Below are 18,546 nucleotides of genomic sequence, written 5' to 3'. Positions count from 1 at the left end.
TTCAATAGATGCATTCTACTCAAATCTTATTCATTTGTGAAAAGTCTTAAATTCATTTTTCTAGTGGTTAAATAGGGTATTTTATCCATATTTTTATTCCCCAAATTGTATTTATTTGTCAAAGAGACTGAAGAAAATTTCTTATTCTTATTGTCCAAAGATGACATAATAAATGAGATGCAGTGGTGGCCCCTGGAATTTTGAATTTTGAGGCAACTTCCCTGTGATGATGAAAGCTGGGAACATAGCAGCCACTCCCATTGTGCCCTCCATCCCTGGAGAAATGCGCAGTGCATCTTTTATTGAATTAATTCATCCTATTAGTCTTATCCATAGACTGATCTTCTAATTTAACTTTATCTCCCTACTTTGATTCAATTATTTTCTTAATTGTGTACAAGAGGAGAAATTGGCCCCATTTTTGGAAATTATTACCTAGTAGAATTTATTATTGCAGGTTCAACTGATAAACAGATTGACTTTAGAATTATTGCTTTATGGCAGTACTACTAGAATTTAGGGAAAAAAATCTGTTTGTACAATTATTTACTATTCATTAGTGAATTAAATTCAATAAGACACTCTGATTTTGTTGCAATAAATGAGACAGGAACAGAGCAACTTAGTGACACAGAGCAATTTGAATCAGGGATTTTAAAGTCTGTTTATAATCTATACATCTCCTTTGGAAATGGTGTATTTTCGAGGTTAGGGCCATGCCTTAGTATCAGTATCTCAGTGCTACAGGTTTGTGGGGCTTAGTAAAGGCCTACTTGGTGACTCTGTCATATATGAGGAAAGTATGATGCCTCTAATTGTCAGTGTATACATGCATTTTCTGTGCAAATTGTACAAAAAAAAGAAAATAGTTTATATATAAGTTATACACTTTGCTTGTTAAAAAAAAAAATAGTGTGGGAGCTCACATAGTACCATAGACCATTAAAAGCAAAGAGAATAGTTTTATACAGCCATCCATTCAGAAATGAAGTAAATATCGGAGATATGATTGAAATCATGGTACATGGTTAAAATTGTTAAAAATTAGATAGAAAAACACATATTGTCCTTCATGTTCCTCAAGATACTCTTCTTTGCCTCAAACACAGTTATCCCATCCTTCTAAAGCAGGTCTAGAAGTCCTCTGTTGTGAGGGTATTTAGTTACCTTGTTGTGGCAGCTTTGTCCTGCATCAATTCAACTTCATTACCTTTCATGGTCATTTTGACTTTAGGAAGAGCCAGGAGGTGCACAGTAACTAGTCTAGAGTGAGAACGCACAGCCTGCTTTTCTGTTGGATGGCACCGAGCGGCAGCAGTCACTTTTAATCACTCTTTACAAAACACACGCAAAAGAGGACTTCCGAAAGTGCTTCAAAGTGACAAGAATATGGGACAAGTGTGTTCTACAAAAGGGGCAAAATTTTGAGTTGGATTAATAGTCGTGTATCTTTTAGTGTAATAAAATTTTTCAAGTTAAGCATTCAGTATATATTTCGATCACACTTTGTGTCAATGTATTATAATAACTAATTTCACATACACTGTCTTTATCGTTAAGATACTCCTAAAGGCCCTGAATGATACAGGAAAAGTAAAAACCATAGTCTCTTTTTACTTTCTTTATCCAGTTTTTAAATTTTTTGTTTTCTTTCTTTTTATTTTCTTTATCTTGTTCTTTGTAAATGAAAGTACTTTTTAAAGAGAAGCCTTTTAAATTGGCTTTAGTTTAGAGATTTTTTTTGTTATTTTGCTTTGCTTCTGTGCATTCTTGGGAGCTCCAGCATATTGTAGCAAATGTATAATTGCAGGTTTGTTGTGTAAGCCTGGGAACATTAGCAATAAACCTGTTCTATTTTCTCATCTGAAATTGCTCTATAATTGACACAATCCAAAATTCATGAAAAGGTTATAAGATACCAAATGTAACAAGTTGTTAAGGCAAATAGATTACTTTGGTTGAAGAGACTGTATGTTTATTTATTATACAAGTTTTTTAAAAGCAAGGAATATTTTTCTTGTTTTGAAAACCTGACTTTATATATGTTTTAGGGTATAAAGGTATATAAATTGAATTGTAACAAGTATCCAAACTATTCACCTACCTGCATATCACAATTCCTGATTTATCATATGAACCGTATCAGTTTTTATTGTTCCTGTCTTTTGAGGCATCTGGTGGCTGAGATAGAGATTTGTGTTCACATATGTTGTGACAGAGAAGACTCAGGATGTGTAGTACTTTAGCATCAGGCTGTGTGCGTTTCAATTCTCACTTCCAGTGGTAAAACATTCTGTCATATTCTTAAAGCATTGGACTTCATATTCTAATGTATGTTTTCTGTTTCTGAACTTTTTATATATCTTCATTCTCTTCTCCGCTTCCTACTTTCCCAGTTTTAAACAATATTCTACAAATATGATCATTAATTTTTATTCTGAGCATGTTTTAGATATGTAATTAAATAGGGCAGTATGTAAATACATTGTTTATAGGGGTTACTTGAACCATTTATAATTCAAACACATATTCATTCAACTCTTTTCCTAAATATACCAAATGTGTAGTTTATTTAGAACTATACATTTTTCTCTTTACTAAAGGTGGTTTGTTTAAATTGTCTTAAGCTTTTCCTCAGTTTGTTAGTTATTCTTGAAATTAAGACTTTGTTTTAAATATTTCTGATTCTAATATATCTTACACTATATAATTGAGTCCTTATGATATCTTTTCTATATTTTCTTACACACACACACACACACACATATGCAATACAAACATATATAATAGAGAAAATACTATTTCAAGTAAATATACAGAAAATAAGAGTTATTATTAGAATCTCACTAAGTTGCTTATTTGATGAATTTAATAAAAATAGTCATAAATCTTTTATAAGTTTTGATTTTTGTAAATGGACTCATATATATGCATCATAAACATCTTTGCTCCTGGTTTTCTATCAAGTTGCTTTTGCTTTTCTTCCCTCTCCCTTCTTAGTAAACCTTTCTCTTCTTTTTCCTCATCAGTGTGATCCTTCTCACTGTAAATAATGTTGGAACTTGAGTCACATTTCTCTACCCACACTATGCTGATATCATAAATTATTTGGATCCAAATGGACAGTGATCATTACCTGTGCACTTTATTTTTTTAAAAAAAGCAAGAAAGCCCTACCCAAGAGTCCTGTGCCTTCCCATTTTTATTAAAAGTTAAAATGTTTTTCTACTGGGGGGCTTGTGTAAGTGCGCAGTGTTGGAGGACAAAACTATAGTGCTAATAAATAACAATAATCACTGTTGGTGTTGGTTGACTGGCCCTGGGAAAAGAGCACTGCAAAGCTTTCATTGCTCCCTTTGACTTGTCAACAGCGTGGGCTTTAAAAAAGCTTTAGACATCATTGAAGATCTGATAGACCTAGAAAGTTAGAAAGACAACTGAAAAACAAACATAAGAACAGAAGTTAGTTGAGTCTATCTGTAATGTGGATGCTGTTTGGGGATATCTCATATGGAAAGGACCCCTTCCCTGTCCCTCATACTGCTGTACCCTTCTCTTTATGTTAGATAACTAAGAAGCTCCTAGTGGATCATTATGAAAATCATTATAGGGAGAACTATTGTCCTTAGTTAAAGCTTTCGATTGTAGTATACACAATTTTATTTTTGAAATAGTTTTCTTGGATTGTTACATACTAAATTTAAGGTGTTATTTCATTAACATTTTTAGGCATGACTGTGTGCCCTGCACTGTTTAAAGTGCTTTGCATAAATTAATTATCTCGGCAAACATGAAATAAGTGCAGTTATTATCCTCTTTTCAGGTGAGTAAATTGAAGAGTAGAGAGGTTAAATTACTTGCCAAACATCACAACAAAAGTAAGTGATAGAGTCAGGTTTTATGATATTAAATTATTATTTTTTATGTTTAATAATAAAATACAAAGGAGATTTTGTACATGAGGAATTAGTCCCTGCAATTACTTATTTAACTGCTGCCCTCAAATACCTTGTGGTATTTTTGCAGGGATCTAATGTTTGAAACAAAAACAAAACAGAGTTCTAGTCTATTTAAGAAAATACAGTTACATTCTGAGTGATGGAATGGATGAAGTGATAATTTATCACTCATAAATTATCTTCTAATGGAGATTTTTTATGAAAAAAGGATAGTGCTGTATTGTCAAGAGTATGTAGAAAGTGTACTATATTAATTAAGCCATATTAATCACACACAAAAATATTCTAAAATGCGATAGTGTTGGATGTACTTGAACAGATGTTTTAATTATATCACCTGATACAATGAGAAAGTTTAAGCTTGTGACTAATGATTTAGGTGTAGCTCATTCCAAACACTGATTATACCTTAAACTTTTCAAAACTTGAGTCAGCCAAAGACACTTTTTTTTTTTTTCTTTTACAAGCTCTTAACTTTTAAGTGGAAATAACAATTATTTGGCAATATTAAAACTATTTCAAGAGCTTATTTCACTTCAGGATAATTACATATAAAAGTAAGGCTTACTCAAACTCTAATGATTTTGAATCTCAGATGTGTTTCTATTGTGCATTGTACTATGCATAACTTTAACATTTCCTGGAAAAACTTGATGTTGCCAGTGGCTGACTAGCTGCAGGGTTTGGCTAAGGAGACTACTTCAGGACCTCCTGGTCTTTAGTGTATAAATAATTTTCTCCATATGTAGAAGTTTTTATTATTTACCTTGCATTCTCAGAACTCTCAGATACTAAGGCAGGAGGATCATAATTGGGGCCCGTTTTGTGTATCTTCAATAACTAAGCAAGACCATGTCTCAAAATTAAAAAGGCTAGAGATGTAACTCAGTATGAAGGCCCTGTATTAACTCTTCAGTACCAAAAGAAAAAGAAAACAAACAAACTAGCAAAACCATGCACTGTCTGTACCTGTAGCTGTTGCCAGCAAGAATTGAATTCTTACTGATGTGATTCCCTGATTTATCCCAATTTTCCCTTTATCAATCAGTGTATTGCCATATTCATGCAATACCAGCACTTGAAAGGCTGAGACAGGACGATCAGTGAGTTCCAGACCAGCCTGGGCTACAAAGTTAAGTCAAGGCCAGCCTGAACTGCATAGTGAGACCCTGCCTCAAAAAGAAACAAAAAACACAAAAACAAAGAATTTTCCTTAATTCAAAAATCAAATAACAATACATTGAATGTTGAATTATAATTATCTGTTTGAAAAAAACTGTACTTGGCATAATGCACCAACTTGTTTTTATCCCTTAGTTCCTGTGGCTATCATGAAAGTTTGTAAGCATAGAATATTAAGTTAATATTACGTAACTTTTACAGGATTACTGTCACATAGTTTTCAAGGAAAACTCAATGAATAAAATGAAGCCAAATTTTTACTTTTCAGATATTTGGCCCTTTAATGAAGGACTCAAAAGGAAATGAAGCAAACAAAACACTTGTAGTACAGGTGCTACAGAAAACACTGAACTGAGAATTATGCTTCAAGCTCTGCCTTTATCCTTAACTAGATTTGTGATTTTGGGCAAATTATTTAAACTAATCTATCATTTTCAGTCTTACTTAAGCCAGTTATTACTTAAATTGAGTTAAATAGTCATCTCTAAAAACTAATTTCCTCGGTAAAATATTTGAAGAATATTGCATAATCTGTAACTCCCTTAAAGACTGGCATTTGGTGAAGTGCTAACAAGATCTAATTCTTGAAGAAATGAAACACAGTTTGTTTAATGAAATTAGCTTTACACGACAATGGAATGCTATTTTAAGTGGACAACCATTTATATTTCACTGATGTCTGATAAATGTTTTGATAAATTACTTTTATGAAATGCTTATCTAAACGATAGCGAAGGATTTTTTAACTTCAAAAATATAATTCCATGACATCAATAATTTACATATGCTTTTATTTCCTGACTATAGAGAGACTACTGGTATATTCTGAAATTCAACTATATTATTTTTCCTTTCAAAAATGAATACTCCATTCATAAATGCAGGTACATGTGCTCCATGACTAGAGCAACACACTTTAGTTTCAGCTACAAAATTAAAGTACAAACAGTGGCAGATTTGTATGACCTAACTCTTGGCACTTTTTTAAAAAAGTCAAATATTATACGTACATATTTTTTGCTAGTTCAGTTTTTCAGTAGGCCCTGCCATGGCAGCTCAAGGGAGATTAAGAGAGGGGGAGAAAAAGAACCTACATAAACACAAAGCAAAAACCTAGCTTGTGTGTAAAGCTACTGCACTGGAGCGAATGTGGTTTAATTCTTGGCACTGGCAGCTTGTTGGAGAATTACAATATGTTGGCATGAGTCTCTAGGTCTCATTGTTCCAGATGAGGGAGTCAGTCTTAAGAGTATTTGGCACTGAAGGGAAAACGGAGTGCAAGTTACAGGGAATGAACAGCCCCTAAAGAGGCAGGATGCTGTTGGAACAATGGCTGGCACAGTTGGGGGGGCATTCATTGGTCGGATTGCCATAGGCACTGATGTGAAGAAGCATATGTGAGCCAAAGAAGCAAGGGCAGGAGGGGGAAAAGAAGCAAATATATCAGAAGGGTCCTCTGGCAGAAACAGAAGAAAGTAAGTAGACTCATCTGAATATTAACATGTGTGCTAGTGAAGACTGGCTTTCATTTTTGTTAACTTACCTTGTTAGCAGCTATTTTATTTTCTCTTTTAAAACATATGATTTAAATTTTCCCTAAAGATACAGATCTTGGAATTAAGCAAATTTGGTTTTGTATTCCATCTGCTCTAATTTCTAGATAAATGATATTGTACAAAGCAAGTTTCTAAACCTCAGTTTCCTCATCTACTACATGGAGGTAATAGCTACACATACTACTGGCAAAACTGTTTGGTTGAGTAATATTCAGTAAACTGAAATACCATGCAAAAATAATTATTAATGGACTTGTATACTTATTTTAAGAAGTGGTAGTTCCCATTTTGAAGCTAATGGTGATATTCCTTTGCTTGGGAGATTGGTATCTCAGGAGAAAGAATGCTCAGGGAAACCTTTAGAAGTGTTTAATAGAGAGCACAGCATACACCAGGTATGGAGGAGCACACCTGTGATCCTAGCACTACAGGAGGCTGAGGAAAGGGTACCAGAAGTTCTCCACCGCCTGGGCAGCTCAGCCACTAAGAGAAACCCTGTCTCAAAATAAAAAGGGTTTGGGATGTAGATCAGTGCAAAAGCCCCAGGGTCAATTTGAAAACAACAAACAAACAAATTAAGGGAAAAAAAAAAAAAAAAACAGAACCAGAAACAATACAGCATACCTTACCATGAAAGTAAGAGATCCAAAACTTGAACATTGCAAATTACTATGCATGCAGCATGATAACATTCATAGCATAAAATTCAATTCTGTGTTTTTAAAACACTCTTTTGCAAAATTAATTGCTTAATTGATAATTGTTATCTCTTTTACTATATAAATTGTGAAGCAGCACTTTCATAATTGTGTTAAATCTCACACATTAGTGAACAGATATATTTAAATATTGGGACTTTGCCATTTGGTCTTTTGTATTTCTAATGATGAATTTTCTTTGAGAACTTTACTGTATTCAGAGAAGTTCAAACGCTGTTCATCCACTGTGATATTTATTAAGAGATAATTTCCTTAGAGTGCTACCAGTATAAACCACCTGAAAGTGTAGCAAATTGGTAGAATATGAGATGTGGATTTGTAGACACTCTTTATTTTACAGAAATTCAGATAGCATGTCAAGTAGGTGAAATACATACACCCTCCACCCCACCCCGTCCCCTCACCCCAGCTCACTCATGTCAATCTTAGTGACACCTTAGGTTGTTTGGGATACTATACATTTCATCCTCATGTAAGTAAAAGGAAACATTTCCTTCTGTCCTTGTGCACTATTCATAGGTTTTCAGTAAGTTCCCTTGCACTCTGAAATGCAGTATCAGCTCCATTGGACTGCAATTTTAAGATCACAAAAACTATTTTAAAAAGTATGCCTTTTAATCTCATGGTCGCTATTCCTATATACATATTACCCTGGAAAATTCAAAAGGTTCAATTTTAAATTTTTCCCTCATTCACCTGATAGAGTTAATAACAATATGTTTTCCCTACTTTCCAGAATTGTTTTGCAGATAAAAGCTGTGTGTGTGTGTGTACTCTTGTGAAATAGATGTAATAAAACAAACTGAGTCTCAGTTGGTTGCTGTGATTAAATGAGGAATGTACAGGTAAAATGATGCAGCATAGTTCCTGACACATAGCCTGCTCAATAAATGTGTTTGAATCTGAATTTAATGTATAGACCTCATTCATACTTAAGTATTAGTGTCTTTAGGCATCTATAGCCCTGACAACCCTGTGTAGATAAGTCTCTGATTTTACATTTTCCAAATAACTTGGCCTTAAATAACTTATTCATTATGCTGTAGCATGTCCTAAAAGTTGAGTATTTGAAAGAAGTGACTCTACACTGCACATACTACCTAATAAAGAGGCCAGGAATGTTCTGCAGGTTTCAGAAATCTAGTGGCTGTTTCTTTAACTCAGCAACTTAGAAAACTTCTGTTTCTTTCTGAGTACACTACAGTGAATATTTTGTCTAGCTGCAGGGGAAAAGCTTTGTCATGGACTTTGCAGACAATAGCTTTAAAAGTAAAATGGGCTGCTTTTGGTGCAGGGAGGTTCAGGGGCCTATTGTTAGTGCACAATGGATTTCTATTGCTGCATTCCTGCTTTGCAAAGGTTTGTTAGCTTTTAATGACTAACAGTACTCTATTGCAAATACCATATTGGCTGCGCCCTGTTTACGTGCTACTCAAGAATTTTTGTAAAGTGCTAGAAAAAAGAAACAGTGGTGTTTGTTTGACCTACTCTGATAAGGTTTAAGAAATGCTTTTGCTCACAAAGTGTTTAATGTAGAAATGGTGGAAATCTGTGCAGTAGTATTTTAAACTTACCTGTAAAGCCTCTGTGAACAGAAATATTGGTTACGATGACTGTTTTGCTACTCAGAGACTTGCCACTGTCATTTTACAAACTGTATGATAAAAGGGATATTTTAAGAAAATATAAAAGTAAACTTTTCAGTATCTTTTTATTTCTTAAATGTGAACAATCAGGATATATATTTTGTGACAAAGGAAGAATATACTTTTCACACACTTCATAGGTAAAGCTGTACATAGTAATTGTAGTATGCATCTGTATATTTGCACCGTATATGTTACTATATGGATTATGTAAATCTATATTCTGAGCTTTTCACCATCTTAATTTCCTCACGTTTTTGACATCTGAAAACAAAATGTTCAATGCATTGTGTCCTTGCTTTGTTGAAAACTCCATGTAGGCTTTGTGACTCTGATAACTGATGATTGTTAAAATGGGGCCCTGAAAAAAGTCCAAGGCATTAACCAAAGCTGATGACGAAGACTCCTTAAAATGCATGTTACTGTGGGGAAAATTAACCAGTTTCTAATAATCTTATGGTCTCGAGGACAGACGGTCCCTTTGATAAGTTAACATGTACTCCCTTTATGCTCCTAGTAGGGGGTAAACAAATGCCTGAACAAACACAAATACACATAAACACCAATGTGGAGAATGGCTGTGCATGTCTTAGATCCAGATAATAAGTATGGGTATTGTTATTTAGATGGAGCATACTGGGACACTTATCTTTTAGTACACTCCATTTTCTAACTGAATGCAGGGCTAATAGTGGGATTGAAAGCCATTGTAATTGTGTACCCATCTAAATGCTGACAAGAATATACAATTACATTGTTTGGAACTGAGTTTAATGTTTGGGAGTTTTATTAGCATTTATATTTACTTATACATTAAAATTCAGCACAAAAGAAGAGGTCAAAGCCATGCTGTATATAAAAAACAAATACTAAAGCATAGCCTTGGTCTCTAAAATGTGTGTCCTGACCCAACACAGGGCATTTTAAGAGTATGATATAAATCTGAAATAAGCAAATAATAGGTTTCCATTATAGGCATGATGCACTTCTCTGGATTTTGCAATCTTTTTAAAACGTTTTTTTTATACCAACTTTTTAAAAATGTTCACGGAACTGGCAAATCTTGCCACAGTGTGCTTACCAGCACACGATGTTAAACACATATTATAAAGTGGATGTAATTGTAAACACACAGAGGGATATAATTACATGTAGCAGATTTAAGAGCTAATTCTTTGCCTTTTTTTACTCTGCATTTTATCAACATAATTATTTTTTGACTGCAGACTAACACCCTGAAATTGACAAGCATCCATTATAGCAAGAATTTGTTCAGCAAATTGGAAAACAATGAACTGCAGGTTTATATGTACCAATTGTCATAAAGAATTAGTATGGCTTTGTTCCGCAAGAGGAGAAAGCTAATGATTTTGAAACAGCAGGTGACAAAACATATTCTTTTTCCCTCCCCTGTTATCAGTTTGTTGATGAAGTCATTATGAACTGGGCTAGAATAGGGATGGCCTTATTTTTAGCAGCTAGACTTTTAATAAGCTCCATTGTAAAAACAAGTTATGTTGATTTGCTTATATATATATATATATATATTTTTTTTTTTTTTCTTTACTTAGAAACTCCCAGTATTGAAAAACTACTCTCAAAGGACTGGAAAGACAAGCTTCTTGCAATGGGATCAGGAAACTTTGGCGAAATAAAAGGTAATGTACATGTAGTGATTTTGATATAAGTGTACAGAAGTGAAGTTGATATTCTGAAATATTAATGGAAAAGAAATACTTGTGCCCCACCTACTTTGTCCTTCATGAATTGTCTATGTTAAATCTCATTATCAATGTTCTTATTTTCTGTTCGTTCAGACCTTTTGAATGCTATATTATTTTTAGTACAATAATCACACTATATTTTTAACATGCTTTAGTTTTTCTCATTTTCAAACTTAAATGATTTACTTCAAATGTGGAAATATACCCTCAGGACCTTTAAAAATTACATTTTATAAAACAATTATATAGATTTTTACATATTAGAAATATGAATGTACATAATCTGTAATTGAAACCAGAAATGATTAATGAGGACATATAATACAAGATTACTTACTGTCAATAAGGGCAGTCAGTGTGTTTGCTCTGGCTTTATTTAAATCAGCAATTATGCACAACAAAGGGAAATTTTATATGGACTACAGAAAATACTGAATATTTATATCTTAACAAACTTCTACTAATAGCAAAGGGAGATTTAATTTCCTCACCTATAAATAGAAGTAGGTGAACCTGTCAATTAATTTAAAAATGAGTTTTCTCAGGGCCTGATAGACATCATATATTTCCTGTTCATTGCCAATATAACAATGATTCTAAGCTCTAAAATAAGATCAATCATGAGAAAGACAGATGCTTGGTCATTATGTTAAGATTTTTAGTTGTGTGTTTTGTATTTATTTTTTGGTGGATGCTAGCTATATATTTAAAAGATCACTCGGTTTATATTAATACACACTTAGAAATGTGTGTAAATAACTTTTTTTCATATGCATGTCTCTAAGTGCCCTTTCAGTGAGAGAGACATTTGTCTTTCTTAAAAGCATCCAGTATCCTGCATCCCAGTATCCCGCATCCCAGTATCCTGGAGAAAAGCAAATCATTTATCTTCTCAAATCTTTGGTCTGCATGACACTCACATCTTGATATTTGAAAACTTCCACTAAATGTTTCAGTGTTACCTTTATTCATTCAAATTGGTCAGCATTACATATATTCAGAATGTGATTAGGGCTGAGTGAATGGTGAGTAAAGGAGTTCTAATCATAAGTTCACTGAACAAAACCTATCATGGAATAATTTGAATGACTAATCATTAACGTGTCCTAAAGACACTGAAGACAACATTTAAGGAGAACCAGGAAGTTTCATTCTGGACAGTAGCAGGTCTTTCATCTCATTTTGATGGGATTTTAACCCATTTGCACCTGCGCCACAGCCTGAATCCTGCGAGGTTCTTTATTCTCCGCTGACCTAGGTAATAACTAAGCGTACAGCAAAGAGGCGGCTGTTCCAAGCCGTGTGATCTCATTCCATTGGAGGACAAACATTTTTTCCCCTCCCTCGTTTTCCTTCACAAGTCAAACTTAAAAGCAGCCACAGCAGCGACGATAAGCTCAGAGGAAAGAGGCTCAGCTGTCCTTTCAGGCTTGCCTGGGGGTTAGTTTAGGAAGCTACAGTACGATCACAAAAGAAGTTTCTGTCTTTAATTTTGAGTTTTTTGAGCTTCACATTCAGAGCACAAGTTTGGTTATTGTCCTCTGGTTCTGTTCACAAAGCTGTTTTTAGATGCACTTTAAAAGCCACTGTAGGTCTTTCTTCTGTGGGGCATGGTTATTAGGTGCTAGGCTCAGGTTTGGCAGTAAACTGGGAAAAAGTGCTGGCTTACTTTTCCTGAGGACTGCCGACTGCCGTGACAGTTGCAATTACTGCCCATTGTTCATAGGTGGCTGGAAAGTGGAGAGGTACAATAGTGGGCTGCCCTCTGGGGTAGTGAGTTTGACTTAAAGGTTCTTGGGGGGTCAGACGCGAAGATTACGCAGCGCCCAGGAATGTAGTTTTCTTGCCACCTCAGAAGAATTTAGACAAGAACAATGGTTTAGTTGTCTTGGCAGCTATTTTTATGAGGCCAACAGAGGTGTAACTCTAACTTACTAGTAACTGTTTTTGGTTTGGAGAGAGCAGGTTGAGTGAGTGCTTCTTATTTTAAAACATGAAAATGTGAATTTAACCGAATTATCAGTGATTGAAATAATTATTTAAAATAATGTAGAGCTTTTGCTCATGTTAGAATGTTTAAAGCCTTTTGAGTATTTAGTTGATATTCTTGTAGATTGAAACTTTTCTTCTTATTTTACGCAGCCATTTTTCATTTTAATTTGAATTAGTTCCTGGAAATATGAGAGAAGAAGACAGGCAGATAGACAGACACCTTTCCTGAATATTTTAAACAATTGACATAGAACCCGGAGCTGTTTTATGTCCTGCTTCTACAATGCCATTTTCATGACACTTGCATGATATTGGAATCACAGCATACAAAAAGATTACAAAGTGTTTCTTATTAATATTTAAAATAAAACTAATAATTTCTTTCAATAGAAGGAATCAATAGGATTTGATTTGGATAGTTTAGCTATGAATAAATAGTTGTCTTATCCACTTAAAGTCAGTTTCACTTTTTCAGAAACAGTGTCAATCCCTAAATGTCACTGACTTCTAAGAGCATTAAATTATTTTTCATTTTCCATTATTTACCTGTTAGCACATAGACTCTGGATATTCTGGAAATGTGGAATAATTAGGTTTTAGCCCTATCAGAAATAATCTAAGGAACACACAAAGAGGACAGTAGATTCAGCTCTACAAAACAAAATAATTTGACTACAAAGATCTGCCAATAGCTAACAGTCAATACATGCTATAAACTGATTCGCTGCTTGAAGGATTTCTTTTTCTTTTCTATTCAGCTATATTGTGTACCTGGCTGATTTACAGTTTTTGTCCTGATTTGTAGTAGAAGCATCAAGGAATGGTGGTGTGAAAGTGAAGAAATTCCATTTGTAGTCTAATAGTTACCGAGAAGTGAGCAGAACTGTGATTGCACTCCAGTTGGCAGTCACGAGTGCCACACACTGTGTCAGCTAGCGTGAGATTCCATTACACTGAAGGTCACTGCATTGGCATTTCACCTGGGGCTAGTGCCTGGGAACCCAGGGTGGCTTTGACTAAGCATTTCACTGTTTTTCAGCAAAGCAATTACAAAACTTGTGGGTTTTTTTGCAGATTTATTATTTATTTACAGTATGAGAACACAAATATCTGCATAAACTTCTCTCAGTTATTTCTATCTTAGGAAGGTTATATTTTGTGAGCTTTGTTTGGAAATTCGCTGGCCAGTTCATTCAGAAAACTCTCAATGATATTCCCTACCTGCCTCATTTGAAGAAAAATTTTAAAGCCCTGTTTGTTTCTTCTTAGTATCTCTGAGTGGACCCTTGTGACTCTAGTCACAGTCCATTAATTTAGAGCTATGTACTCAATGTTAAGGAAAACGCCACCTGCATTCTATAAGATGAGAAAAATTACTCTTCTAGAAGTATATAATTTGTTCAGTCTGGAAGAGGAAACATAAAACTGAACACAAAACAGCTCTAGAACTGTTAATAATGCATTCAAGGAAATAATCCACTCAGTAATGCTATACCTTTGCAGTGCTCATGAATTAAAGATATATGTAGATGCAACATGTGGATTAAAATAATCTCTCAGATGACATGTAGAATTTTGAGATAAAAGAGATGTAAATTTAGTGTGCACCTTTAAAGAGATAATTCTCTTTAAACATCATTAGATGATTTACAAATGAGCAGGCTTAGGTTAGGAATGAAATCCCAGTAAGAAATCCTTAGAGTTTTATAAATTTAATACACAGATACTAAAATTTCCCCATTTCTATGTGCAACTTGAGAGTTACTTTAAACCTATTCTTTAGAAACCCATTAACTATTAAGCAGCACAGAGGTTACTTGTAGTAATTTGTGACTATTACATTTGCCCATTAACCTGAAGCATGTGTATCTGCACATTTTAATAGAGGGGTTAGAAATGCTGATGACTTTCTGCAAATACCGCTGGATCTGGAATTGGTTCAAGGCAAGAGTCAGCCATAAGGAAGGTCAGCCATAAGATGTAGTCATTTACTTCTAAATAAAGTAAATGTTTATGTTTTTATCTGCTAAGCTAGTTTTATAGCTCCTCTGTAGTTGCTCATGAGTAATGTTTTCACTTTTCATAAAAGCTTCATAAGAACTAAAGAACATTGCTGGCTCACAAAATATAAGTTTTTAGAATAAGTTTGACAATGTCTATAAAAACAGAAAAAGTAACTATATTTTCTATCAACTAGCGATTTGCCCTGTTTCTGAATGGCAACATCCTCATGCCAGAGCATGTACACTACTTGAGCCAGGAAGAACAGGATTTATCCCCTGAGTCTGGGGTGTATGTGGAGTATATGGAGGATCCAGTGCACCAATACCTGTACCTACTCTGTACCTATTAAGTATGATAGGATTTTAATAATGCATGTTTCAAAAGTGATGTGATACACCCTGCTCATATATTGAATCCACATTTTATACTTAAAATTCCATCCTCAAAACTTTTCACATTTAAAAATGGATTCAAACTGGGTGTGCTGGTGCACTACTGTAATCTCAGCACTCCGGAGGCTGAGGCAGGAGGATCTTTGCAAGTACAAGGCCAGCCTGAACTGGCCTAAAAAAAAGACAAAAAAATGTATTCATTTAAGAATTTATTTGAGAGGTGTTAGGATATAAAATTAAAATATTACAAAAATATTATTTGTGTTCTTACAAATTTGTACCCCAAAGCTTGCTAGCATGTTATCCAGATGCTTAGATAATGCAATAATCTAAAGTGTTTTCCAATTTTACATTAACATTTAGTTAAGGAAGCATAATGTAGCCAAAACAATTCAGTGTCCTGTGACTCTGATTCTTCCTAGTACTGTACTTGTAGAAATCACATTTCTACTTTTGGTTTATTTCTTCATCTGATCATTTAAGAAAATTTGGGAATGCTATTTATCACATATCATTTTGTAAGCATCATCCTTACAAAGTTATTGTGAAAATGTATTTTACTTCAGTTTATCATGTGAAAAATTGAAACTCAGATTAATTATTCACAATCATATACTTAAGCTGTGGTGGGAGCATAACCCACATTTTGCTTGATGCTTGAAAGTTTGTCAATAAAATTGGACTGAGTATGTCCAAACTCTTTAAAACTTGAAGACACTACCAGACCTACCACAACTAAACAAAGAACCTCTCCCTTTTCACCCAAAATATTTTGTGCTTAGATCTGTCTTTAGGGCACACAGTGGTTTTATTTCTAGCCTACTTACATACAAAGCTTCCCCCATAGACCATTTAATTTGCTCTCATCCCATATTGGGAACCTAATGACTAATTTGCTAAATAAATGACAAATGAAGAATGTCAGATTTTAAGGTAACAATTACTATATTCTAACTGAGCAGTTTGTGCATAGTAAATAATAGTCTCTAATAGTCTTGGAAGACGTTCCTAAAATTATGCTATCAGTACGCAAAGCATTGTAAAACTGTTAGATATTTTGTAGAACTATACCTTTTTAGAAGGTAAGAAAAATGATGAGTTTGTACTGCAGATGTTATACGGCATATACAACTTTCACAATGTCTGAGAAACAAAATATTCAAGTGCAGCACAATAATAGTCAGGACCATAGCTACTTGTCAAGCATTTCATTTCTCTGTAATGGAAAACAGCTTTAGAACTGTAAGATTCCTATAATAGATACGTACCAGGTTTTACCTTTTAGTATATGGAACTAAAAACCACAACACTATGTTGAATTATAAACATCTTTTTAAAATGTAAGAATACTTACAGTAGTACCAGTACACAGAATAATAGCAATTACTTATCTCAGACATGTAATAGTCCTTGTATAATTTTAATTGATTCTAACTTCTGACAGATGGCAATATTGTAGCAAAGAATACATAGCTGGATTTCATTAGTTTAATTAGATTCTCAATGAAAAAGTCTAGTTCATACATGTTTTTAAATTGGATAAGCTCACAAATAGTCACTTGAAGAACTGCAACACTGCCATTTCCATTCATCCTTTTAGATAAAAGATATGCTTTCTGTCTCTTTGGATGAGGATCAGTAAAGGGAATTTGAGTTGTACACGGAGGATAGCTTAAATTTTATATATATACACATATATAGTTAAATTAAATTATATATTTATATTATTATGTATAGTTAAATGAATGATTAGGGACTGAAATCTGGAGCTTCACATTGAGCCACACTCCTTCTTTAAAAAAATTTTTGTTTGGTTTTATTTTTGAAGCAGTGTATCACTAAATCGCCTATGTCGCTGCTTCAGCCTCCCAAAATGCTTGTATCACAAGCAAGTTGCACCATGTCCTACATTAACTTTTATTCATTATGATTTCAACAAACTTTTATTCATTATGCTTTCATTTCTTTCAACAAATGCATTATGCTTTCTTTCAACAAATGAGTTGTCTACCTTGCCATGTGCTAACTCTGAAGATAAAGTGGTAGCCATTCTAATAAACAGAAGCCTGTCTTCCTGAAGCTCAGAGTCCCAGGGGTAGCTTTTTATCATACCACATATTTTATATGATATTTAAAAACATAAAAACTATACATTTTTATGGTATTCCACGACACAGAAGTTTAAAATCAATACTATCAATGAGTTCTAAGTGATTCAAGCAAAACACTAGTTGAAAGTAACATTTTCATTAAAGAAAGAAGTAAAATCTAACCAAATTTCATACTAAAACACTAATAAACAACCATAATAAACTTTTTATAAATCCTAATGATTATTACTGTTTTTAAGCAAAGAATTAAATTTCTAATATATTTGAAGACAGATTACCTATAATTCTAGGGCTTTTCTCCTTCCTTAATTAGTTTACTGTATTTTCATCTTTACTTCATGAGGATAGTAGTTTTCAATGATTTTAATGATTTGATTTAAAGCTACATATTAAGCTATCCATCATTTTCATTTATGTAAACTGCAACAATTTTGGGGAAATAAAAAACTTCCATGTATTTCTTTTTATTTCACTGCATTTGAAATTATCCTTAATCTAAATAATTCTGATAAGAATTTTTGTCGTGCATAGAATTGTGCAGTTATCAGCTAATCAGGGACTTTCATCTGTTTTTAATTTATTTCATTAATTCAGCAAGTGTTTAGCAGCTTCCAAGATACATTACACATTATTCTAAGATGCTAACCATATAGTGGCAAAACAAATTATTATCCTACTATCATAGGGCTTATACTATACTTGGAGATACAATAAATAACAATGTCAGTAAGAATATCAATATTTGCTGACTACTATACATACTTTAAAAATTGGATGATATTATTGAAAGTGAGACCTGATGACTTCTATCATGTTTGTGTTCTGGGAAGGATCTGTGTAGCTGGCCCTTAAATTACTACCTGGATGGATCCAAGTGCATTTCATTTAAGCCCTTGTGGACAGAAGTTCTTTTCTGTCTTGTACAATACTTAAAGTTCCCAGCAGTTAGAACAGTGGGAGACACATGAGAGTTCCTCTGTAAATTTATGCTGAATGGATGACAAAGTGTCACTCATTTCAGTACAGTCTTACGCATATACAACGGTGGTCCCACAAGATACGTCATCTAGTGACATAGTAACCTCCTTAGTTTGTGTAAATATACTCTCTGATCTTTAGCTAATGATGCTAACACTTAATGACACATATCTTGGAATATATACCCATTATTAAGTGTTATACAGCTGTGATTCTCAAGTAAATATGATTTTCTCCTCCCAGAAGAAATTTGCAATGTCTGGAGACATTTTGGGGTGATATA

General features: G+C 33.7%; 1 protein-coding gene across 19 annotated transcripts in view; it reads left to right on the top strand.

Moving 5' to 3' along the window:
• Positions 1 to 18,546, top strand: part of Sox5 (SRY-box transcription factor 5) — a 921,295-nt gene that overhangs the window by 699,331 nt on the left and 203,418 nt on the right. For 18 of the 19 annotated variants that reach the window (XM_063238388.1, XM_063238384.1, XM_063238383.1 and 15 more), the window contains one exon: positions 10,634 to 10,720. In XM_063238388.1, the coding sequence (XP_063094458.1) occupies positions 10,634 to 10,720 (87 nt within the window). Of the gene's footprint in view, positions 1 to 6,429; positions 6,617 to 10,633; positions 10,721 to 18,546 lie in introns of those variants that run through there. The other variant, XM_063238394.1, reaches the window with a different exon arrangement.

This window comes from Cavia porcellus, unplaced genomic scaffold (assembly GCF_034190915.1).
Source record: "Cavia porcellus strain 051 isolate PalLab524CR breed Dunkin Hartley unplaced genomic scaffold, mCavPor4.1 scaffold_27, whole genome shotgun sequence".
NCBI classification, from domain to species: Eukaryota; Metazoa; Chordata; class Mammalia; order Rodentia; family Caviidae; genus Cavia; species Cavia porcellus.
Note: the sequence above shows the minus strand (reverse complement) of the source record. Positions and strands in the feature narration are given on the sequence as shown.